The sequence below is a fragment of the Erinaceus europaeus genome, chromosome 3 (assembly GCF_950295315.1).
Source record: "Erinaceus europaeus chromosome 3, mEriEur2.1, whole genome shotgun sequence".
Classification (NCBI taxonomy): Eukaryota; Metazoa; Chordata; class Mammalia; order Eulipotyphla; family Erinaceidae; genus Erinaceus; species Erinaceus europaeus.
This window is the reverse complement of record NC_080164.1, coordinates 18,887,662-18,912,455: the sequence shown is the minus strand read 5'-3', so window position 1 is coordinate 18,912,455 and position 24,794 is coordinate 18,887,662. Positions and strand designations below refer to the sequence as shown.

At 46.1% G+C, this 24,794-nt stretch overlaps 1 protein-coding gene across 7 annotated transcripts in view; it reads right to left on the bottom strand.

Annotated features, from left to right (window-relative positions):
* LOC132537450 (phospholipase B1, membrane-associated-like) overlaps window positions 1-21,091 on the bottom strand; it is a 100,042-nt gene extending 78,951 nt beyond the window's left edge. For 3 of the 7 annotated variants that reach the window (XM_060186796.1, XM_060186797.1, XM_060186799.1), the window contains exons 1-10: window positions 20,890-21,090; window positions 16,841-17,048; window positions 14,079-14,140; window positions 11,806-11,878; window positions 11,264-11,322; window positions 6,075-6,118; window positions 5,308-5,342; window positions 4,644-4,734; window positions 4,265-4,316; window positions 1,498-1,584 (exon numbers count right to left, since the gene is read on the bottom strand). In XM_060186796.1, the coding sequence (XP_060042779.1) occupies window positions 1,498-1,584; window positions 4,265-4,316; window positions 4,644-4,734; window positions 5,308-5,342; window positions 6,075-6,118; window positions 11,264-11,322; window positions 11,806-11,878; window positions 14,079-14,140; window positions 16,841-16,895 (558 nt within the window). In that variant the 5' untranslated portion in view covers window positions 16,896-17,048; window positions 20,890-21,090. Of the gene's footprint in view, window positions 1-1,497; window positions 1,585-4,264; window positions 4,317-4,643; window positions 4,735-5,307; window positions 5,343-6,074; window positions 6,119-6,237; window positions 6,350-11,240; window positions 11,323-11,805; window positions 11,879-14,078; window positions 14,141-16,840; window positions 17,049-20,889 lie in introns of those variants that run through there. The other 4 variants (XR_009548881.1, XM_060186800.1, XM_060186794.1 and 1 more) reach the window with 3 other exon arrangements.
* Window positions 21,092-24,794: the final 3,703 nt, after the last annotated feature.

The following is a 24,794-nucleotide window of genomic DNA, read 5'->3' as shown; positions in this document are numbered from 1 at the left end:
AAATGCATTCACATTAAAAATATCAAACACACACTAGCATGAACTCATCATAGCTGTAATGGCCTACACCTGTATGTAAGAGGAGAAAATGAATTTATGAGTGAATAGGTCACTTGTGGATGGATGCATACATGGTTGGTTAGAGATCAGGAGGAAGGCAACAAGCTTAAATGCTTGTTCTAGTATTCAATAACCTGATGCAAATTCATGAATAAATGTCGACGTGCATGGCGCAGGGGGGAGAACAGAGAATAGATATGCCATGTCAATTTCACTTGGAGTGGGGTAGATAGCACAATGGTTATGCAGAGACTCTCATGCCTGAAGCTCCAAAGTCCCAGGTTCAATCCCTTACACCACCATAAACCAGAGCTGAGCAGTACTCTGGTTAAAAACAAACAAACAAACAAAAAAAAAAAAACCACTTAGTATGGGAGATAACAGAAAGTGAAAACAGAGCTCATTGAAGACCTATAGGTTACCTGTAGCTATGTTCAATAAAAGTTGTTAGGGAGGGTGGGCTTCCATCGCCATTCTCCCAGGACCTGCTATCACTAAAGTAGGGGACAGAGTTTAATGGCAGGTCAGGAGTCAGTGGGGTTATGAAGTAGAGATAGAGACAGAGAGAAAGAGAGAGAGAAGCAAAAAAAAAGAGGGAATAACACCTCAAGTAACTTCACTCATGTGACCTGGCAGAGCCCCCAGAAGAGAGAATGTGTGTTTTGACATCACAGATGAGCAGATCAGTGGTAGCAACCAGACTTCAAGATCCTGAGGATAAATCTGGGTGCCATTTCTGTCACTACTGCCTAGGTTTCCAAGCTGCCTTTATACTTCAACTGACCCAAGCTGGACAACGCTCAGTAGGGGCTTTTGTTATGGCCACTTTCATAGACACATGCTATAAATGAAGACACATGCTTCAGGCCTGTTTGCATAAAAGTTAGAGGCTTATAGCCTACTCACACAGACAGTAGACTTCTCATGGTAACTGGAGATGATGGTGAATTGTACTGTTCAAAAGGAGAAACTTGATTTCCAAGTTCAGTACTTAAGTGGAATTAGAGTTGAAAGCACTTGGATAGTGCACTGCTTTGTCCTGTACATGACTCTGGTCCTGGCCTGGCCCTTATGGCATGGAAGGAAGCTTTGGTGCTGTGGTTTCTCTTTCTTTCTCTCTTTTTCTTTCTCCTTCCCTGCCTCTGTCTCTCTAACTTTTTTAAGAGCTGAAAAAAAAATACTACCTAACTAGGAAGTGGATTTTCCTCTGTTGTAGAATAACTGTTGACTCCATGTATTCACTTCCTTTCCCTGGTACAAAGGGTGGTCAGTTACAAACACACAACCCTGTATATGCTCCCTTGAGTCCTCTCTGCTTTAGTTCTAGAAAATTCCACCAGCCTGACACATGACAACTAGGCCGATTTCAAACATTCACTCTGCTCGCATCCCAGCCTTTGCAACACCCCCCCCCCACCCCGCCAGTCTGCAGCTTACCTGCTGGGGGAACAGACACAGGTGGCAATGGCTCGAGTTGCTGAAGAACACGTTGATGAGCTTCCAGTCATTCTGGAAGTCAAGTTGCTGTGGCAATGGGGAAGAGCACAGCAGACAGTACGGATAAACTTTCATTTTCAATATTATAACTCATACCCATGAGAACATATCAATAAATTTATTTTTTCAAAAAAGAAAGAGGTGGGGAGATGAAGTTTTATAACTCCAGCTGGGGTGGTGGCTCAGCAGCAGAGTGCATCGCTTATATGCATGAAAGCCTATATTTAAACCTCAGCACTGCACATGGAAATAGAGAGGTGCTCTGGTCTCACTGATGAAAAAAATATGTTGCATAATCATTCTAGAAGGTAATGTGGCAAGATCAGGGCTCTATAAAGTGCTGGGAGGTGATTCACTCAGTAGATTACACACATTACCATGTGTGAGGACCTGGGTTCAAGCCCTGATCACCACGTGGGAGGGAGTGCCTACAGCAGGGAAGCTTCCTAAGTGGGGGGGATGATGTTGTGACACCTCTCCTGTCTTTCTTTCCTTTTTTTCTGTCTCATAGGCACTGAGGCCCAGTGCTAACCCTGGTGGCAAAATAAATAAATAAATAAATAAATAAATAAATAAATAAATAAAACTTTTCTAAAAGGTGTATACCTTTTGCTTCAACAATTCCATTTCCCAAAATATAATATAAGGAATACATGAAATATGAAAATACATGAAATATAATATAATATATGAAATACATGTAATATGAAAATACATGAAATATTTAGCTATAGTAATGAAACCTTGGTTCATAAAAATAAAAATATAACAGTGTAAATATCTGAAAGTAGAGGACTTTATGGGAGTGGCTTTACACTGTAGAATGTGAATAAGGCTAGCATGCTGTAGCTTCTACGGTCAGGCAGAAAATGTACTTCCTGTCAAGGGAAATGTCATATTGAGGGAAAAGGTTATAAGAGGAATCTGTATCTAGTAACATTCTCATTTTATAAAATAGATTAGACAGGAAAAGTGTTTGCCAACAGTGGTTACCTAGGTTATTATGCTTAAGGATGGTTTTAATATCCTTGTTTCTTTAGTTTTCCTGTAGTAAGTACTGTCTACTTATGGTGAAGAAAAACTAAACTTTCATTTTGTTTTCTGTTATTTTTTCTTTTACTTTTGTTTCCGAGATTATTGCTAGGGCTTCATGTTGGCACTATGAATCCACTGCTCCTGAAGGCCAATTTTTCCATTTTGTCCATAGGATAGGACAGAGAGAAATTGAGAGAGAAGGGAGAGATAGACACCTAAAGACCTGCTTCACTGCTTGTGAAGTGTCACTACTGCCAGGGGCTAGAACTGAGATCCCTGCGCTTTATACTATGCATGCTTAACCCAGTACACTACCACCTGGACCCCCATTTTTGTTTTGAAGAGGCATCAAGGTACACTTGGGAGAACCAGACTGTGATTCAGGAGCATTCAATTTCCATTCTAATGAGAAGTATAATTTGGGTAGGTCACATCTTCTGGGGATTTCAGTTTCCTCGACTACAAAGTTGCAGGATTGGATTAAGTCCTCCCAGTTACTTTCCAGAACACTAGTGCTCTTCTATAAATCCTGGAAAACTCTTGTTGTGGAGAAACCAACTCTTGATGATATATTTCCCATGCTAATCTGTCCCCTTATAATATGAGCCGACCTGGTTTTAATTCTTGAACTCTGATTGCTTTTCTGCTTGGTTCTAGAGTCCTGGCACTAGGCCTGGGTAGAGTCAACTTGGTAGCAAGACAGGCCTTAATTTTGTATTTGTACATAAGAAGAGAACAGGAGATTAGAGGAAGCTTACTACAAACTTATACACATCCCTAGTTGTGTCTGAAAAGCGGGGCTCTAGCATGTATATTACAGAGACTTCCCTCTGAGACTAAAATTAATATGGTTGTAAATAACAGCAATGGTCACCAATGAAATGACAGCTGGTTTTTACTGAGCATTGCCCTTTGCCAGGGACATCGAAAGTCTAATCTCTCTCCCCAAGTTGTGCCACACACTCGTTTATTCCCCTCATCTTATAAATGGGAATTCTGGAACTTAAAATTCACTTTAACTAGAGGGCCTGGTGGTAGTGGATTAAGCACGCATGGTGCAAAGCGCAAGGACTGGCATAAGAATCCTAGTTAAGCCCCCCTGCTCCCCACCTGCGGGGGGGGGGGTCACTTCACAAGTAGTGAAGCAGGTTTGCAGGTGTCTTTCTCTCCCCCTCTCTGTCTTCCCCTCCTCTGTCAATTTCTCTCTGTCCTATCCAACAACAACAGCTATGACAACAATAACAACTACAACAGGTGCAATAACAAGGGCAACAAAATGGGAAAAAATGGCCTCCAGGAGCAGTGGATCATAGTGCAGGCACTGAGCCCCAGCAATAACCCTGGAGGCAAAAAAAAAAAAAAGAAAAAGAAAAAGAAAAAATTCCCTTTAACCAGCACAACTAATTATTGGAGAATCAAAGAAGGCCACTCACACAGACCTCATTCTAGAACCCAGGCTCTCCATTCTCTCCCTAAACGATAAGACATTTAATGTAGCTTCTGAATTTTGCACGACTTTGCCAGGAAAATAAAATGTGAACCTGCATTTTGGGGGTGCCTAGGCCACACTGGCTGTCAAGATCAGGACGCGATGGCCCTGGAGCCTCAGCGGCTCGATACAACCCAGCCCCGCAGCCACGGGCCGCCCAGCCCCAGCGTCGGATGCTCTCACCTGGTTCTCTTTCATGCTCCTCACCAGCTCCTCCGCCTGAGCCAACAATCCCCTGCACAGAGGGAAGGGCAGAGAGAAACAGCAGTGAAATACATCTTAGGGGAGGGCTGGGAGTGTGTCCCCATCCTGGGGCTATTCTCTGAGCTCAGGGCTATACTACCCCACCCTGAGTTCTAGAGGGCACACAGTAATTCTGAAAAGTAGGCTGATGAGACAGAAATCAGTGTGAGACAAACTCCACTTTGATTTCATATGGTCTTCCATTCTTAAGCCTCTTTGACTATTTCAGTCCTCATTGTCAAGATCCCCAGTCTCCCCTGTGCAAGTCCAGGGCCAGCAGGCACACACAGCCCTGGAACAAGCCAGATTAGGGACTTACTCAGCCCCTCTGCGGGGTGCCATCTCCTTCCCAGGGGTGCATGTGGGTCTCAGAACACTGGGGTTGAAGTGGCGGATGATATCTGAAAGGACTAGAGAGAAAGCTGGTTTCAGGCTGGAGCCTTGACAGCGGGAGGCGCCCCCAAAGGTGAATCCCATCCCAGAGTGAGGATTCCCATCCAGAGGTTCCTCTTGGGCTCTGGGAGCAGAATCCAGAAGGCAGATGTAAAAAGGCTTCCTCTGAATAGAATTGTCACTGCTTACAGCAGACCAGGGTGAGTGCTCAGTGTCCCATCATCTGTCGAGACCCTCTCATCCATCACTATCCCTTTACCTGTCGGTCAGATGACAGAGAACAGGAAACCCACCTCAACCTCCCCTGCTGAATGCTGAGTGCAGAGGTTGGGGCCTTGTCTTTTAGACCCCTGGAAATTCTGGAAGTGGAGAATGTTGGAGCTTTCTGAACTTCTCAGAAAGTGACAAAGTGAAGTGACAAGGCCTTCACTACCCCTCCCATCACTGTGCTCTGCTCAGAATGCCTCCCCCTCCCTTCCTCCTCAGACTCTGTGACCAAATGTCCATCAGATTCCATTTTGCCCATCAAGCAAAGTGTGAAGAGATGAAGACAAAGGGAGAATGTCTGTGACCACAGGAGAGAGACTCACCTGTCACCATCCCTATGCACACCCTCTTTCCAGTCCTGCAAGCAGACATAAACACAAGGGCACCAGAGTGTCCCTGTTCCCTGCCAACCACCTGAATCTCAGCTTGTGTGGTCTACCCCCTAAGAGACTGCAGATGGCCTCCTACCTAGAGCAGGCATTCCACATAGATGGCAATGGTGCCGCCATGATGGGGTGAAGTGTTCTTTTGCTCCCCATCTCTCATCTCTAAGTTGGAAGGGGCTGCTGAATCCCAGGATAGCAGGAGACTGGCCTGTCCTCTCCCTCCACTAGTGGAGTGAGGAGACCAAGCAGAGAAGCATGTGCTATCTGCCCCTAGCCTAGCTTGTTCTTTCTCCTTACTAACCCAGAAGAGTGGGTGGCAGTGGGCGTTAGAGGACACCCAAAGTATAGGTCTGGGAGGCTGTCTGCTCTGCCAACCTATCCTCCAACTTGATAACATCATCAATTCTCAATCTCTCTCTCTCTCTCTCTCTCTCTCTCTCTCTCTCTCTCTCCATACATATAAAAGAGAGAGAACCAGAGCACTACTTTGGCTCATGCAATACCGGTGTGTAACTCAGGAGCAGGGGTTTGTAAGCTAAGGATTTATCCACTGCACCACCTCCAGGACCTCTGCCACCTAATTCCAAGGCGGCCTGAAGTCAGGTATCAACTCTCCTCCCCCAGTCCTTAGGTTTCTCTGCATAGGAGAACAGGACACATCTGGGGCTCCCCTCTGCACTGGCATCTAGGACTTGGGCACTTACCTGTTTTGCTTCTCTACATCACTGATTTCTCCTGAGTTTTGAAACTGGAGAAAATGGAGACAGTAAGGGTTGCAAAGTTAGTGCTTATGGACTGCCAGCTGCCTGCAGAACATCCCTAACACTGCTAAAAAGGAGAGGAGAGGTCCAGAGAGAAAGGCCTCACATTTTGTTGTGAGGCCTTAGGTTTGAATCCCAGCACCACATACTAGCACCATGAATGGAGGTGAGAGGGTGTCATGTTGGTACAGTAGTGCTGTGGTGTCTCTCCTCTCACTCTCCATCTCTTTTTACCTCTTTCCCCAAAATAAAAGGGAACAGAGGATTGGCCTGCAAGGTTACTCAGCAGTGTGGTTCATGTGCACAGACATGAGTTCATTCTCAGTGTCACACACACAAAAAAGTTTTTGTTTGCTTGTCTCTCCTGATTAGATGCCAGCACCCTGAGGCTAGGGCCATGTGCCTGTTTTGTCCTTACCTCTATTTCCAGGACCTAAAACAATGCTAGATGCACCATAAGAACTCAATAAACATTTGTTCCATAAACAGTTTTGTGTGGGGAGTGGTCCCTAGGTGACCCCAGGCCTTGGGGGAATTGAACCCTGGGCTCCCTCTGCAAAGAGGTAGCCAGGTGCTTCCCCCCTCAGCTTATGGGAAGCTGAAGGGATCACTGCCCTACAATAAAAGAGCCCCCCCACCCCGGGCAAGAGGTAAGATTAGCCCCACTCACCAGGACCCGCCTGACCATAAATTCCTTTACCAGCCACCTTGTTGCACATACCAGCAATGGCTATTTCCCCGATAGTCCTTATTTGGACTGATCTCCCCCTATTGGTCCTCTCCCCTTTTCTGCCCCTTTTTGTCCTCTTCGAACCATATATAAACCTGTTCTCACCCCAGTAAAATGGAGTTGTCTCTCTGAAGCACTCCTGGAGGGAGGTGTCTCCGTGCGCCCATCCCCGCTCCTCAGGTACCTCACTGGACCTCCAGCCTCCAGCCGTCCGCCTCACCTTTGCCTCCAGCAGCCAAAGAGGCGGTGGGGTTTTACAGGCACAACACGCAGTTGTTGTTTTTTTTTTTCTTGTTTGTTTTGGTTTGGTTTTTGTTGCTTTTTAAAATTTCCTTATTGGGAGATTAATGTTTTACATTTGACAGTAAATACAATAGCTTGTACATGCATAACATTTCTCAGTTTTCCACATAACAATACAACCCTCACTAGGTCCTCTGTCATCCTTTCTGGACCTGTACTCCCCCCCACCCACCCCAGAGTCTTTTACTTTGGTGCAATACACAAGCTCCAGTTCAGATTCTATTTATGTTTTCTCTTCTGATCTTGTTTTTCAACTTCTGCCTGAGAGTGAGATCATCCCATATTCATCCTGTTTCTGACTTATCTTATTCATCCGTATTCACTTATTCATCCTTCTACCTTATTTCACTTAACATGATTTCTTCAAGCTCCATCCAAGATGCACAGCTCACAGTTTTGAATGACCAAAGGTTCTATAGATTCTCCCCCTGTTAAAATGCCAGATGACAGGACTCTGGTGGGGTGATACCCTGGAGGCAAGATCACGGGAGCCTACTCTAAAATTGAGTATCTCGCATTGCCCCTGAGATGCTTAAGCCATGTTCTGTTCATGGAAAGTGCTCTGTGCACAGTAGTTAGTACGTCTATCATGGTTTCCACAGGTTCTAAAACAAATGATCTCTCTCAAAATTCCTAGAGGGTAGTGTAGGTGAAGTGTGGTATTGGCATTTGAAAGAAGTCACCCCAGCCTGGGGCTTCTTTCCTTTCGAGACCCATCCAGCCTTAACTGCCAGCTTAGGGGGCAGCCAGCTCATCTGGCTGAATCACATCTCCTTCAATCACTGTGGGAGGCCTTGGCATTCCTGGATCAGGTAAGGAGTGCTCTGCCACTCATAAGAGGGAGTTTGAGGAGGATCTCATTCACAGGCAGAAGTTGAAAAACAAGATCAGGAAACACTAAGCAGAACTTGGACTGGAGTTGGTGTATTGCACTAAAGTAAAAGACTCTGGGGTGGGTGGGAGGGGAAAGTTCAGGTCCTGGAACAGGATGACAGAGGACCTAGTGGGGGTTGTATTGTTGTGTGGAAAATAAGAAATGTTATGCATGTACAAACTATTGTATTTACTGTCCACTATAAAGCATTAATGCCCCCATAAATAAGTAAATAAATAAATAAAAAGGAGTTTGAAAGGCAAAGTTTCCAAGTAAGGAAACAAATCCAACAAAACTCACAATAAAATGAAAGTCAGGGATTACAAAAAAAAAAAAAAAAAAAAAACCCAGACGGTAAAGTTAGATGGAAGTCAGGCTGCTGGGGCTGAGGCCTAGGGGACAGCCTCTACACCCCCCCCCCCAAAAAAAAACACACATGCTACCTAAGAACAAGCTGATGGTGGGTGAGGAGCACAGGGGTATGGAGAGGAAGGAATAAGAGAGAAGTTGGGGGGGTGGGAGCAAAAGAAAGGTGGGAAATCACAGAAAGAGAAGGCGAGACTCCTCTGCCACCATTTACCTGCTCACAACCATTTTTCTCTACACTCTCCAGAGACTGAATATCCTATGTCCCACAAAGCTAGAAAGACACAGGGCTCGCCTACAAGGAACTTGAAACTGTGGACTACAACCTTTCTCACATGGAAAAATGTCTATGGTATTTTAAGTGAAAAGCTAACTGAGGCCAGAGACGTGGGTCAGGTCAGTGGGAAGGGGAGTGTCTTCTGAGCACATGAGCCCTGGGTCCTTGAAAGCTGGCACAGTGATGCTCTGTTTTATCTCCTTCACAATTAGCAAAGCACACTTTAAAAAACAAAACAAACAAGCAAACAAAAAAACCTTAAGTGCTTAGACTGAAGGAATAGATATACTCAGAACTGGGGTCTGTGCATCAAAAAGTTCGAGACATTCAATCTATTTTCCCCTCTCATATTGATTAAGTAGTGATTTATAAGACTATAAGTTAAGAGGAGTGGACATTAACGCTATTTCCGCCACCGAAGATGTGTGTCCCTACCCCCAGCCCTCTACAGTGAAGCTGAAAATCTACCCAGAGTTTTTACTTTGGTGTAATACTCCCAAATCGGTCAATTTCTACTTTGTGCTTCCATTTCTGTTTCTGTAAGTACACTCATTTTTAAAAAATACTTTATTTATTTTCCTTTTTGTTGCCCTGGTTGTTTTATCATTGTTGTGGTTATTATTATTGTTGTTATTGAAGTCGTTGTTGGATAGGACAGAGAGAAATGGAGAGAGGAGGGGAAGACAGAGAGAGGGAGAGAAAGACAGACACCTGCAGACCTGCTTCACCATTTGTGACGCGATCTCCCTGCAGGTGGGGAGCTGGGGGCTGGGTCCATATGCCGGACCTCGAGTTTTGTGCCATGTGCGCTTAATCTGCTGTGATACAACCCGACCCCCCAGTACACTTATTTTTTTTAATGAAAGAAAAACAGAAAATAATCCAAGTCACAGATAGGGTCATAGTGCAACATACCTATATTCACGTGAGTTACACTATATACAGGCACATGCATTCACACACACTCCAAAATATGGGGAGGGGGTGTTTGTGCAGGCATGTGTGTGCTGAGACAGGGAAATAGGTCATAATGAATGTCTTCAATGTCTTATACTATATACACACTTTGCTTATTGTTTCTTTTACTGGATATCTTTCCCAGGCGTTACTTTTGCAGATAAGGTTTATCTACATTTACAAACCTGACTTTGGAATTCTACAAGGAAAAAAGGAATTCAGAACAATTAAACAAGGAAGTGCTAATTATAGTCAGAAGTCATTATTATTTTTTTTCTTTTTAAATTCACAATCTTCCCTCCTTCCATCCTTCCTACCCCAGTTGATTTATAAAGCAGGTTGAATTCATGGTGCTACCTCTCAGAGCAGACAGATGAAGGCAGTGCCCTAGGGTCTAGGGGCCATGCTTGTGAGCTTCACCCTGAAGGTTGAGGAGAACTAGGATTCTGGGGAGGGACTTCATTGTCTTAATTATCTTAATGTACTTAATTGTCTTCCCAAACCCAGGCCCTGGGCTTTCAGGGGGCGAAGGTGAGTGAGTGACAAGCCGGAGTCATGAGGTCTGAGAGCACTCTTTCAGAGTGAAAATCATTGACTTGCTTTAACTTTGGAAAGCTGAAATGCGTAGTAGTCTCCCTGCAGTGAGTTTCCCCAGCCATAAGGAAAAGGAATGTGCTGTGCGAGGATTCACTAGCAGTAGCCACATCCAGAGGGAAGGGACTGTCTTGGTTCAGGTGAAGAAGGTTCAGTTGCACTTGGACAGAACCCAGAAGGCTGCTGAGTGCTGTTTATAGCTGGAGTTGTGGGACTGGGAGTGGGGGACTGATGACACATAAGGAGGTCTCCGCTAAGAACAAGTCAGGTGGGATGTGCAGAGCCAGGACTGACTGCAGAATGACGTTAGCTTCTGCTCTGCTCTCTGCTTCCCGCTCTACAGCTGACTCTCTTTCCCTCTCTTTCCACATGCGTCTCTCCTCTCCTTTTCAGTCTTCCTTGACTTATCTCTGCCTTACTACTCTACCTGGTCACAGAAATATATACATGTCATATCACACACATTTAATTTACAAAGCAAGGCTTTCCCTTTTATTCACAAATAGAAAACTTAAAATCTTACCTTTTTTATTTCTTTTTCCTCTGTTTCACTGATAATAAACAGAGCTTTACACAATTTTAAGCTTTCAGGTGTATAATTTCACAGCCATACAGGACGGTCAGTTTAAGCCACCATACACTCCAGCAAAGTTCTCCCCCTCCCCACCACCACCCCCTGTAACCACCACAGTGCTCACAAATGAAATTGCTAAGAGAATAGTGACCAAACTTGTCTCCTGGATTTTATGAAAACTAAAACCTTACTTTTAAAATTAACTGTGATTATTGACATAATTTATCTGTGGTTTTAATTACAAGAAACTTCAAGTGCTTCTCATCCCAATATGAAAGGAGTCTATTTAATATTTTTTAGAAAGAGGATTCAGGGTCCTCTGGATTGTAGGATTTCTCTGACTCATTGAATGTTCTTCTCTCCCCAAATGAAACATTTTGCCTGATTACCAGGAGTTTATTCAGAGAACTGCCAGTCCTGTAACCCACCCCCACCTCCATCTGCTGGAAATACTCACAGTTTCCACATTGCCGATGGACGCCACAATTTTAATATCAGAAGGCCTCAGGGAGTGGACTGTGAAGACAAGAAGCCAGGTGTGAAGGTCGGGTTCATGTGACTTACATCCTCAACCCATGACAGCTGCTTAGGTTGAAGTATGACCCTAGTCATGAGACTGGAATGTGGGTATCTTTTCTCTTGTGACACCCATAGAGGCTTCAACCCTATCCCCTTGCAACTCTTAGGCACTATAGTCCCATCTCTTCCTGTTCTTAACCCCTCACTCTCCCCCTCTGCAACCATCCCTCACAGTCATCTTTTGGAGGGACCTGCCCAAAACAGCACTCAGAGATAAACACCAGTATGGCCCTGCAGTGGCTTTTCTGGTTTAAGGTGTCTTCCAGAAATCACCTCCAGGTAGGTGGATACTGTCACAGGAGTTATGGGCTGGGGCCTGATCACTCATATATGACCACACCCACCCTTAATTCTGTCCCTGCAGCTATTCTAGACAGAGCAGAATGAAGAGGCCCCTCCTCATGACTTGGGGTCACAAACCTGATGCAGAAGTGCCGTTGGAGCCTAAGTTCTTTGGGTTGCATGAGAATGGCAAACTCTTCAGTATCACCAACTGAAACCAAGAAATGGATCCATCAACTGCCTTGTGTGGAAGGATTATAGAACCTGAAAGCTTGGTGTAGAAAGGGTCATATATTTGTTCTATCTAAGCTTAAAATACAAAAGATTCTTGTCCACAGGTTCTAACTCCCTACCCAGTTTACCTAGTAAAGGGGAACATGAGTCTACCGACAATGACCTCAGCAAGTGACAGGTAAGGAAGACCCATCAGTGGGGTGGTAAGGGATGGAGGTTGATCAAGGAGAATGCACATCAGTTCTTGCCATGAGAAGGTTCTGGAGGTGGATAGTGGTAATGGCTGCATAACAGTGTGAATCTACCTAGCACTACAGAATTGTACACTCAAAATAGTTAAAATAGTAAATGCTATGGCATTTATATTTTGTCATGGTTAAAAACCAATTTGAGAAGGAGTGAGGTAGCTCACCTTGTACAGTGCATGCCTAGGTATGCATGAGGTGCTGGGCTGGAGTCTAGGCAGGGAGCATGCTGGATGGCACTGGGGGTTAACTCCAATGCTGGTAGAGCAGTGTTGTGGCCTCTCTCCTCTCTGTGTACCTGTCTCTCCTCTCTCTCTCCATCTTTCTCCATCTCTCCACTACACAAAATCATTTTTTAAATTTTTTAATTTTTATTTTGTTTTTGCCTCCAGGGTTATGGCTGGGGCTCGGTGCCTGCACCATGAATCCACTCCTCCTGGAGGCTATTTTTTTCCCTTTTGTTGCCCTGGTTGTTGTTTTATTATTGTTGTGGTTATTATTGTTGTTGCTGATGTTGCTGTTGTTGGATAGGACAGAGAAGAGGGGAAGACAGAGACATCAAGAGAAAGATAGACACCTGCAGACCTGCTTCATGGCTTGTGAAATGACCCCCCTGCAGGTGGGGAGCCGGGGGCTCGAACTGGGATCCTTATGCCGGTTCTTGTGCTTTGTGCCATATGTGCTTAACCCACTGTGCTACTGCCTGACCCCCTACATAAAATAATTTTTCAAACTTGGGCCTAGGAGGATGCTCAGTGGTATCTCAGATTTCATGCCCCAGCACTACCTTAAAAAATAAAAGTAGTGGGGTGGGGAGACAGCTCATCCAGTAGAGGCCATACCTTAACATACAAAAGTCTCTGGATTTGATTCCTGGTACCACATATGGTACCAAGGGACCCCTATAGATGGTGGAACTCCATGAATGAAGAGCCAGGAGTTTGGTGTCTCTCCCTCTTCTTCCTTCCCTTCTCTCTCCTTTAAAAAAAAACATGTAGGTCTGGGGAGATAGCATAATGGTTATGCAAAAAGACTTTCATGCCTAAAGCACCAAAAATCCCAGGTTCAACCCCTAGCACCACAAAAAGCCAGAGCTGAGCAGTGTTCCGGGTTAAATAAATAAATGATTATTATCAGGACCTGGCAGTGGCGCAAGGAACTACACAAGGACCCAGGTTCAAGCCCCCACTTCCCACTAACTGAAGGGAGTTGCTTCATAAGCGGTGAAGCAGGTCTGCAGGTGTCTATCTTTCTCTCTCCCTCTCTATCTTCTCCTCCCCTCTCAATTTCTCTCCTATTGAATAAAATAGAATAAATATAAATGGTCACTGGGAGTGGTGAATTTGTAGAGCTGGCCCCGAGCCCTAGCAATAACCCTGGAGATAATAATAGTAATAATGGTAATAACTATTATATTTATCATTGCCCCATGGAAATTGATGGGTTAAAGATTTGCTTTTTATTTATTTTCCCTTTTATTTCCCTTTTTTATTGTTGTTGTAGTTATTGTTGTTGTTATTGATGTCATCGTTGTTGCATAGGACAGAGAGAAATGGAGAGAGATGGGGAAGAAAGAGAGGGAGAGAGAAAGACAGACACCTGCAGACCTGCTTCACCACCTGTGAAGCAACTCCCCTGCAGGTGGGGAGCCGGGGGCTCGAACCGGGATCCTTACGCTGGTCCTTGTGCTTTGCACCACGTGCGCTTAACCCGCTGTGCTACCGCCCGACTCCCTAAAGATGTTTTAAAGTAAGTAAATAAATAAATACTAGGTATAATAAAATTGGGTTGAGAGACAGCTGGGTGGTACTGTTTATATGCAAGCCCTGCCTTAGTTCATCAGCACTGTATGAAACAAACAAAAGATTTAGGTTTACCTCCTAGAAGCCCCTATGCGCATATACACCCTTCCCACTAGGATAACGCCCTCACCATTGGCCATTGCTCCTTTTCTGATGTGTTCTCTTCAGGAGAGGCATGGACCTCCGTAGTCCCTAAAAGAAACCAAAGCCAGTTCTAGATATTTAGTTAAAATGAACTCCTACTCATATCTTTGGCTTTATTCCACCTCTTCCTGTAAGTCAGCAGTGTGCTTTTCTCCGGCTCTCCCCTCCACTGTTTGGGATTCTATGCTCTCTTTAGTGAAACCAATAGAATCAGAATCCACAGGTTGAAAAGCAGCTCTGGAGGGAGTCGGGTGGTAGCGCAGTGGGTTAAGTGCACGTGGCGCAAAGGACCAGTGTAAGAATCCCGGTTCGAGCCCCCGGCTCCCCACCTGCAGTGGAGTCGCTTCACAAGCAGTGAAGCAGGTCTGCAGGTGTCTATCTTTCTCTCCTCCTCTCTGCCTTCCCCTCCTCTCTCCATTTCTCTCTGTCCTATCCAACAACAATGACATCAATAATAACTACAACAACAATGAAAAACAAGGGCAACAAAAGGGAAAATAAATAAATATATTTTTTTAAAAAAAAGAAAAGAAAAACAACTATGGGAAGAGTCAAAATAACCCTGCATGCTCTTGTGTGCAGTGTCATGGAATCTCAGTGAAAGGAGATAACGAGCAGATAGCTCCTGGTGCTTGCAGACTCCAGAGCAAAGCACAAAAGGCAAAGGACACTCTGCAACAGCCCAGAGGATGACATGAGCTGATCAGAGATTCATGCTACATTCTCAACAGCTCTGAAGCCAAATCCTACCTGCCAGGGAACATGCCTGCAGCCAGGCTGAATGTGCAGTGAGGGAGTGGGAGAGGGGGGAGTCAGAGACATGCTACTTACTCCACCCTACTTCACATCACTCTTTAAAATACTCACCTTTTTTTGTCCACCTTCTGAAAAATCCACTTTTCAATTTTTTAAAAAAGCTTACTGTTATTTTTTTTAAATTATCTTTATTTACTTATTGGATAGAGGCAGCCAGAAATTGAAAGGGGAGGGGATAGTAGAGATGGAAAAATTAGATAGATAGATAGATAGACAGACAGACAGACAGACAGAGACAAAGAGCTACCTGCAGTATTTCTTCACCAGTCACAAAGCTTTCCCTCTACAGGTGGGGACCAACTGGGGGCTCGAACCCAGGTCACTGCACATTGTAACATGTGCGCTCAACCAGTTACACCACCAACCAGGTCTCAAAAACTTATTTAAAAAACAAAAAACAGAGAACTCCTTAGCTCAGGTGGTGGCAGGGATCGAACCAGAGCCTGTGCCTTCTACTACACTACCAGCCCAGCCTGAAAACAGACCTTTTAAGTGAAAAGTTGATTCTTAAAATTTACTTAAGTTACCCTTTAAAGTACTCATCTTTTATGTATACAAAGAGGACTGGGAGACATCTCAGCTGTTAGAGCACATGCTTACTATGTATGAGGCCCTGGGTTAGATCCCTGGCCTTACATGGGAGCACCATGGACAGCACCAATGGACAGCACCAGTTGGCTCAGTGCCTGCAGGACAGTTCCAATGCTCCTATTTATTCTATTTGTAATTTTTTAATAGAAGATGAAAGGCAGAAATAGGGAGGATGAAGGAGACAGAGACAGTGAGAGACCTATATCATTGCTCCACCACTTCTGAAGCTTCCCTCCTGCAAATGGACACCAGGGGCTTGAACCCAGGTCTCTGAAATACTAATGTGTGTAGCTTTACTGAATGAGGCATCACCCAGATGCTGAAGCTGTGCTTTGAGGTTTTCTCTCCCCTCTATATGCACCCCTTTCTATAAATAAATAAATACTTTTAAATGAGCCGAGGCAGCCTAGGAGTGACAGTGGGTAAAGCCTTGGAGTCTCAAACACAAGCTCCTAAATTCAGTCCCAGGCATAGCATACACCAGAGTGATGCTCCCTCCGGGACTGGACAGGGCCAGCCAGTCGCTGTCTCCTCCCTCATTCTCTCCCTCTCAGCACAGAGAAAGTTTTCCTATTCAGAGCCTAGGCTTGTTGTTTAAGACGATGAAAGATCACCACCTAAGCCCTTTGCAGTTAATAGATTCTGCATTTTAAACAAAAGGAGGCAGGATCTAATACAGAGGAGGAGAAGAGGACAGTAAAAGTTACAGATTCATTCATTAATCATCAGCATGGGAAGAAACTCAAAGACCAGGCTGGTAGCTCACCCACTCTGAAATCCAGGCCCATGGGATATTTTGTAGCACTAAAGAATGTAAGCAATCCTTCAGAGTGTGTGGCTTTGAATCTGTCCTCCTCTTGCAGCAAAAGTAAAATTGCAAATAATAATCATTCACATATGCTGTCAACAGTAGTACTATTTCCATTTTACGGATGAGATAAATAAAGGTCCTGGAGGTAGAAGAACTGACCCCACTTTAAGAATTTTCTTCACAATATATACAAGGTATATATGTTGTGCCCCTGAAACTTACAGAGTACCACATGTCAACTCCATGCCCATAAAATCCGGCCACTGTGATTCATTACACCCACAGTTTTGTCACCACTCTGGTGCTGCTGCCTGCCTGCTCTTCTCACCTGTTCCAATACCTGTTCTCACCTGTCTCAACACCTGCCTCAGGCTTTGGAACCCCAGCACGGCTGCCTTCTTGGGTCTGAGCGGTGCACGTGTGCCTCCTCTCACCCAGAGGACACAGTCCTCTCCCAAACTCCGTTCCTAGGCAACATGGGACACGGTAAAGGCTGCCCCTTCACTGTCCTGAGCAAAAGGCACACTTACCTTGCCCCAGAAGCAGCAGCAGCCCTGGGAGGAGGATGCAGGGCGGCAGCCCCATGCCCAAGTCCTCCGGGTGTCCTGGGCCTCGGGTGAACTGTTCCTGCAGATGGGTGGTCGTCACTCTTCCTTTGGCTTCTATTTGCCTCTGTTTCTGGCAGAGTGCCTGTTACAGATTGCACTGTCTTCACCTTCAAAAGGGGGCAGTGGCTGGCTGTAAATGAGAAACAGAAGGATTTAGGCTAAAAAGTTATTGAGTTTTCTGGGACAAAGATGGAGTGCATATTCTAGACAAAGCATGGAAAGACTATAACCACAGTCCCCTCCATATGACATTTCAGAATAGTGGGTGACCTGAGATTTTCAGTGATGGGTGTCTGGACTCTGAGGAGAAACTCTGGACCAAGAATCTCATAGACTGACTAGAATGTGCAAACCAGGGGCCATTCCTTAACTTCACGCATGCTTTCTCAGCTGTAAGTCATGGAAATAAAGGCCAGGCAAAAATAATAGCACTTTCTTTTATAAGATTTTTATTGGGAAGATTAATGATTTATAATGTACTTTTATTCATCTATATAATTTCCTGCACAGTCCCTAACACAGTGGCTTTGCAAATAGTAGGATGCTATGTCCCAAGAATTGCACACAAGGTACCAAGAACATTTTGCTGTGAAACAGAGTCCCTGTTTGACTTCTACTGGGTCCAATACCCTACATCCTCCTCAAGTTAAGGAGGCCATGAAAAGATTCCTCCTAAGAAACAAACAAAACAAAAACCAGGGCAAGAGTTAGGGAGATTCTGAGCATTAGAGCACTAGGCTGGAGGTCAAGTCTGAACACTCACAACACATCAGCCAGAGATGAGTGCTGGGTGGCCCTTTCTTTTGGTCTTTCTCTCTTCCTGTCTCTCTCTCTCCCCCCCCCTCTCTCCCTTCCTCCCTCCCTCTCCCTCCCTCTCTTCCTCTCCCTTTCCTCCCTCTCTCCCTCTCCCTCTCTCACCTAAAAATAATAAGCAAATCATCTTAACAAATTAAAACCAGGAAAACCTGAGAAATTAGGAAAACCTAATCAACGCAACTAGTGCCATGTCGGCATGTTTCACTCGGGACTGCATCCAGAGATGTCAGGCGTGGAATGTGAACCCACCAGCTTCATCACTCTGGTGAGATCTTTCCTAGCTCATCGGACTCCTTACATTCATTTTGGGTGGTCCACTTCTTAACAAACCTCAAAACCTAGATATGGACGAGGGTCCATGGGATGGGGCATAAGTACATACATCCAGGAATTGGGGGAAAATATCTACCTTAAAGCAAAAGTGCACAGTAGTTTGCAGTGAGTCAAGAAATGTAGCAAGCAAGCAGAAAGACCTAAAAAGACACCATAAAGTACCTAATAAAACAGTTTCTACTTAGACCTAGATACCTGCCAGCACTCCCCTGAGGTGAAGTCCAGCAGGGAAAGCAAAAGGACTGGTTCTCCCTCGCACGTTCAAGGGACGACGTGAAATAGAGACAAGAGACACCGGGGAGAATTGAAACACTCTCGTTTAATGGCAGAAGAACGTGAGTTTAAATAGAAATTCAGACAAAGAACATATTTCAAACATGTCAGAAATTACAGGTTTCTTAAAGGTCAGCTTGCCCCTATGGCAGGGGGCTGGTATGACAGGAATTGATGAGATACATAAAGATCAATACAATTATTATTCATGATGCAAGCAACTTAATTATCCAAAGGTATCTGAGAGAAACATAGGGGTTAAGTCAGCAGGGTGAGATAGAATATAAACAAGCATGGTAGTTATCAAAGCTATAAGGAAATATAAAGTTTGGTGCTTCACTGACTGATGTCAGAGAGGTGTCTGACGGAGTATGCTCTCTCTAGTGATCAAAAGTGAGGTGACTGTGTGAACTCTGGGTGACTATGTGAACTTTAAATGAACCTTAAGGCAGGCAGCCATGTGGCCTGCAGTTAATGGAGAGAGGCAGTGAGGTTTCTGTGGGCTTGAGAGACTGAAAGGGAAGAACTAAGTCTGAGAGACTGTTTTTCCCCTTTGCTCATCTCGGTTGAGAGAGACTAACAAGGGAGTATCTTCTCAGACCTCCATCCAAGGATGGGGGGAGTTTTCCCTAAGCTCTATCAAGCTTACACATAGCACAGATACCCTCCTCACCTATCTTCTATTGCACGTACCTCAGTCACTCCAAAGCTAATCTTGTCAGACAAAGTAAGGACTACAAAAGCTGAATAAGGGCAAGAGGCTGGCATACTTTAATGGTGACTCTTTAGTCACTACCAGGCCACCCCATCACCTGGGGCCCTAGTCAGGGAGTCCTGGGATTCCCACACACACACACACAATGGGCCTAGACCTCTAACAGATCCCTCTCACCACTGTCACTGGTCATCTCCATCAAGAACAACATAATGGACCCCTTTGGGGGCCCCTATAGGACCTTGCCCTTAGTGTGAATCAACAATGGTAGGGGATGTTCTATTCTCTGAAGGGAGGTTGGGCAACATACTCTACCTACTACCCGAGGAGGATGGGTCCTGAAATTAGTGCAGCCTGGAATGTTCCTAGCCATGACCACAGAATGTGAGCTCAGACCTACAGGGATGCGGAGGTTACATAGGCTCCTGTGTTGAATATAGGCCCCAGATAAGATCAATGGTGTTTACAGTTATATACTTTTTCCATATTTGGGAGCTACTCTCTTCTCTGATCCAGCTTTCTAGTCCTTCTTCCAACTATGACATCATTTCCTCAGACAGTACCTTGGGTCCACCTGCATGTTAGCTGTCAGACTCAGGCAAAAACTAGTAAAGTCATGGGTCCTTTAGAATATACCTAAAATAGACCTACAAGCTTTTTCCAAAATGGAGACTCCCACATCTTCATCTGCAATATTCTTGCCTTTAGGTTCCTGATTAGTCAACAAGTTGTTCTGCTTTCTATCTCAACTCTTTTTCAGCCACCAGGTTCCAGATGCTACCATGATGCCAACCTGACTTCCCTAGGCAGGCGAACCCACCAATGTGTCCTGGAACCCTGCCCCACTAGGAAAAGAGAGAGACAGGATGCATATATGGACCAACTTGCTAACGCCATGTCCGGTGGAGAAGCAATTACAGAAGCCAGACCTTCCACCTTCTGTACTCAATAATGATCCTGGGTCCATACTCCAGGAGGGATAAAAAATAGGAAAGCTTTCATGGGAGGGGGTGGGATATGGAGTTCTGGTGGTGGGAACTTGTACCTCTCATCCTATGATCTTGTCAATATTTACATTGTTTAAATAAAAAAAATAAGCTGTTGCCAAATAAATAAGTAATAAAATCTATTGGAATACTTTGAAAAGACTTGGAAACAAACAAATGCAAAATAAGTGTATGACTTATCATAAAACACAATCAGCTGGTTCTAATTCTAATCAGCCCCTGAGTGATTAAGATGGCTTCAAATTTTTTACATTTTTCATTTTTTATTGGGGGGTGATTAACGGTTTATAGTAAATACAGTCATTGATAAATGTGTAAAATTTCTCAATTTTCTGCAGAATACTCTAACCCCTCAGCTAGGTCCTCCTCCACTATCATGCACGAGGGCCTGACTGCACACCCTCCCTGAGACCTGTTCCTTTGGTGCAGTACACCAAATCCAGCCCAAATTCTACTTTGTATTTTCCTCTTTCCGTTCTTATTCCTCAACTTCTATCCATGAGCGAGATCGTGCCATATTCATCCTGATGATTCCTTCAAGCTCTGAACCTTCACATTTTATAGACAAAAGGAACTAGAGCAAAGGTAGGGCTCATGCTAGCACCCCTGTCTTGTTAGAACAGAAGGTTAGACTGTCCAGTAGCCCAGACGCAGGTCTCTTCCAGGCACAGCCGCTGCTCTGCATCTCTGCACAGGCCACAGCCTCAGCCTGAGATGCCCTCCCTCCACCCTCATCTGTCCTGTTCCTTCCCACCCCTAGATTCATCACAAGTCCCGCCTGTCAAACACAGCAGCCAAGTGCAACGTGAGTCAGGGAGACAACTGACCTTAGGCTTTGCTTGGGCATTTTCCAGCTTTGTGCACCGCTAGAGAAGTTGTTCCATATCATCTGGGCTTCTGTTCCATTTATAAAGAGAGGAGATGACTGGGATCTCCTAGAGGTGAGGATTCAAGGAAGAGGAAGCAGGGTTAGCTTTTGAGCAGCCCCTGGCTCCTGGCAGGACTCTGGAATGTTTGCTCTGGAGTTGGCTTCCAGACCCCTCCCACCAGCTGTGAGCTCACCCTCCTCCTGCGAAGTTCTAGAACATTTGGGGTCTTTCTGTCAACACCCAAACTGGCCATCTAGTCCAGGCAGCAGACTCTGCTAGAGCAGCAAGGCCTTTTGTGCCCCTTTGGGCCTCACACTAAAGGGATTTGTGGAATGGAAATGAGGGTGAACCTGGAGTGAACCCTGCTGGCAAGCACACACACTGCTGCCCTGAGGCTGGAGGGGCCCCGAAGCCTCCCTCTGTCAGCACCTGCTCTGCCCTGGAGCCCCAGACCTAGTCCCAGTGGTAGGACCACCTATGCTTCCCTATCCCTCTAGTACAAAGGCCTGGGGGCAAGAGTTTTCTGGCTTAATGGATAATCCTTACTGTCCAGCTTCATTACCCCAGGCAGGGCAGCTAAACTTTTCTGGACCTCAATTTCCTCATTTAGACTGGAAATGGACAATTAGACTGAATGATGGTGAAATGGACAATTAGACTGAATGATGGTGCTGGCTCCTTGCTGCTCCCAGAGTTCCAGCAAGTGTCAGAACGACCTTGTTTTTCCACTCAAGGGTTTCTGCCCACCAGCCAGCAGGGCTGGGAGGTGCTTAGCAAGAGAATTCCTGGAGATATCACGTTCCTGCCCTCTCAGACTGTGCTTCTGGACACAGGAGAGGAATGTGCTGGGTAGATTGGGGTGGGGTGTTGCTCCCCTACAATGTAAGAGAGCCGAGACCTGGCATTATATTTTGGAATAGCCCACATGCCTGGGACAGTGTCTGGCACTCTGTAGACTGGATAGAGAGCTGCTGGCAGAGAGCAGGAGTTAAGCCGACACGTGAGGGGCACCCAGTCCAGCTCTCTCCACGATGGGGGAATTTTCTGAAGGGCTGAGTTGCGTGAAGACAGCAAGCCTGGGCCTCCCTTTGGCAGAGCCCTTTGCAAAGTGTGTGCAGATACCTCATGCTATTGGGGCCTTATGACACCCCATGAGATAAGCGCCATTAAAGGTCATTAGCCCCAGTTTACAGATGGGATGACTGAGGCTCAGACAGTGTGACGCACAAGGCCACAGAGCTGGGAAATGGCTGTCTGATCTCAAACCAAGATTTTTTTTCTTTCTTTTTATTTATTTATTGATTCATGAGAAATGATAGGAGAGAGAGAAAGAACCAGATATCATTCTGGTACATGTGCTGCTGGGGATTGAACTCAGGACCTCATGCTTGAGAGTCCAATGCCTTATCCACTGTGCCACCTCCTGGACCACATCTTTTCTTTTTTTTTTTTTTTTCCTCCTCCAGGGTTATTGCTGGGCTCGGTGCCTGCACCACGAATCCACCGCTCCTGGAGGCCATTTTTCTCCCCTTTTGTTGCCCTTGTTGTAGCTTCGTTGTGGTTATTATTATTATTGCCCTTGTTGATGCAATTCGTTGTTGGAGATAGGACAGAGAGAAATGGAGAGAGGAGGGGAAGACAGATAAGGGGAGAGAAAGATAGACATCTGCAGACCTGCTTCACCGCCTGTGAAGCGACTCCCCTGCAGGTGGGGAGCTGGGGGCTCGAACCGGGATCCTTACGCCGGTTCCTGCGCTTTGCACCACATGCGCTTAACCCACTGCGCCACCGCCCGACCCGTTTTCTTTTTTTTTTAATATGCTGTGAAGGAATATGTCCAAGACCCTCCCACTGTTATGTGGCCTCCCAAATCCAACTTATTTCATTTTGCGAGAAAAAGACATAGAGAAAAGAGACTCCCCCTGCCCCCCAGAGCTCCAGTCTTCCATCCATGGAATTCTTTGGTACTTTCCATTGTTTCCATGTGGTGCTGGGGCTTGGACCCTAGGCCTCATACAAAGCAATGCTTATGCTCTCCCAGGCCCCAAAGCAGTTTTTTATTTGTGATTCCCCCCCCCCCAATCCCATAGCACTGAGAGTGAACAGAAGTAGACCTTGTGTGAGTTAAGCTCTGAAGTGAGAAGAAAGGACTCATCATGCTACCACTGCCTGCTGGCTGGGGATGTGGGTGAAGGGGCAATGCCCTAGCTCACGGGCCCCACAGCAAACCCTGACATACTCAGCTCCAAAATGACCCTTCACAGGGCACAGATGCCAAGGAGGTGGGCAAACTGGTTTCAGTGACGTAAGCACCAAGATTCCTTCTGTTTCCTAGGCAAAGTATCAGACCTGTTCTATCACTTCAAGACCCAGAAGAACATGACCTTTGTCCATGTGCCTGACCACCAGTCACTAGATGTCCTCCCAAATCATGTACAGTACAGTGTCCACCCCTGACTTAAGCTATGGGAGCTCCCAATCTCTGCACTCACGCCATCCCAGTGGTGAAAATCCTGTGTCCCTACCCCGCTCCCACCTGTGCTGTCTGGTCTTGGGTACCTTCCCTCCCCCACCCTTCCTCTGTCCTGTCTGACCTCTAAGACCGTCCACCACTTTATCAGGGTGTGTAACGGCTTCCCTGAGATTTTCAAGTCTCCATATGGTGACCCCCTGGTTTGGTGGTGGTGGTAGAGGGTGTCACACCTCTCAGCTCAGCTCAGGGAGCCCCTGGAGTCAGCAGTGACCCAGACGCCCTTAACGTGGCCCCCAGACGCTATGAGGCAGTGATGAAGGAGTGGAGGGGGAGGGTGACAGGATGGGTGGTGCCCACACAATCGCCTGCTGGTCCACCAGGACAGCCAGCAGAGCACAGGGCCTTAAAGCTGCCTGGGGTGGTGGGGAGTCAGGTACCCTGGGTCAAGAGGTCCTCTTCCAGAAGAGGTGGGCAGCCTTCCAGAAGCCCCAGCAGGACTCAGACTCATCAGAGGGCCTGATCCAACACAGACTGATGACCTTTGTTTGGGGGGAGCTCTATGGGCCCTTCACTAGACACTCTGTCAGGTGCCAGACTCAGGCTTCCCAAGCCTCTTTCCTGTGTCTCCAGGAGCTGTGCAGGTGGCAGTGTGTCTGTCTGTTCATCTGTACTGGGTCTAGAGCTGGGCCAGGGGCAGCAGCAGCTGTGGCTGACGGTGGCTTAGTGACCAGCTGCTCACTGACGGCTGCTCCCGGGCTCGCACTCAGCACACCCACGTGCTCCCCACCTCAGGGGCAGCTCAGGGCTGTTTCTGGGGGTCGTATCCCGAAGACACTTCTGACCTGAGTGGCCAGTTGCTTCTAGTGGCCTGAGACAAGCCAGTGGCAAGTCTGCTGTCCCTAGATCATTGCCAGCACAGCCCCTGTCACTCTCAGACTGTCCAGGTTTCTGACTTCAAGAAGCTGTGCTAGACAAGCCCCATTTCCTGGAGGAGTAGGGCTCTGACACTAGAGGGCGCCGCTTAGCTGTGCTTGGCTGACTGACTGGCACCAGGGTCAAGGCCTGTCTGAAAGGTGGGTGGGTGGAGGATGAGGGCCCAGCCTGCCCCCTCTTTCCCCATTTGCCCCCAGAGTGACTCTTTCTTCCCTAGGTACCTGGATCCCTGTAAGGAAGAAGGGTTCTGACCCTGCCTCCCCTTTCCTCCATTTCAATCTGTCTGGCCCCTGCCTGCCTTTTCCTGGGGCCCTCAGGTGTGGTATGGTCCATCTTGAGAATACATCCCATGCCTGGGGCCCTGGATTGAGACCCAGTACCATACAGGAAGCTTAAGTGTCCCAAGACACTTCAATTACATGTAGCCAACTTAAAGGGCCCTTGTGGCTTAAAATGA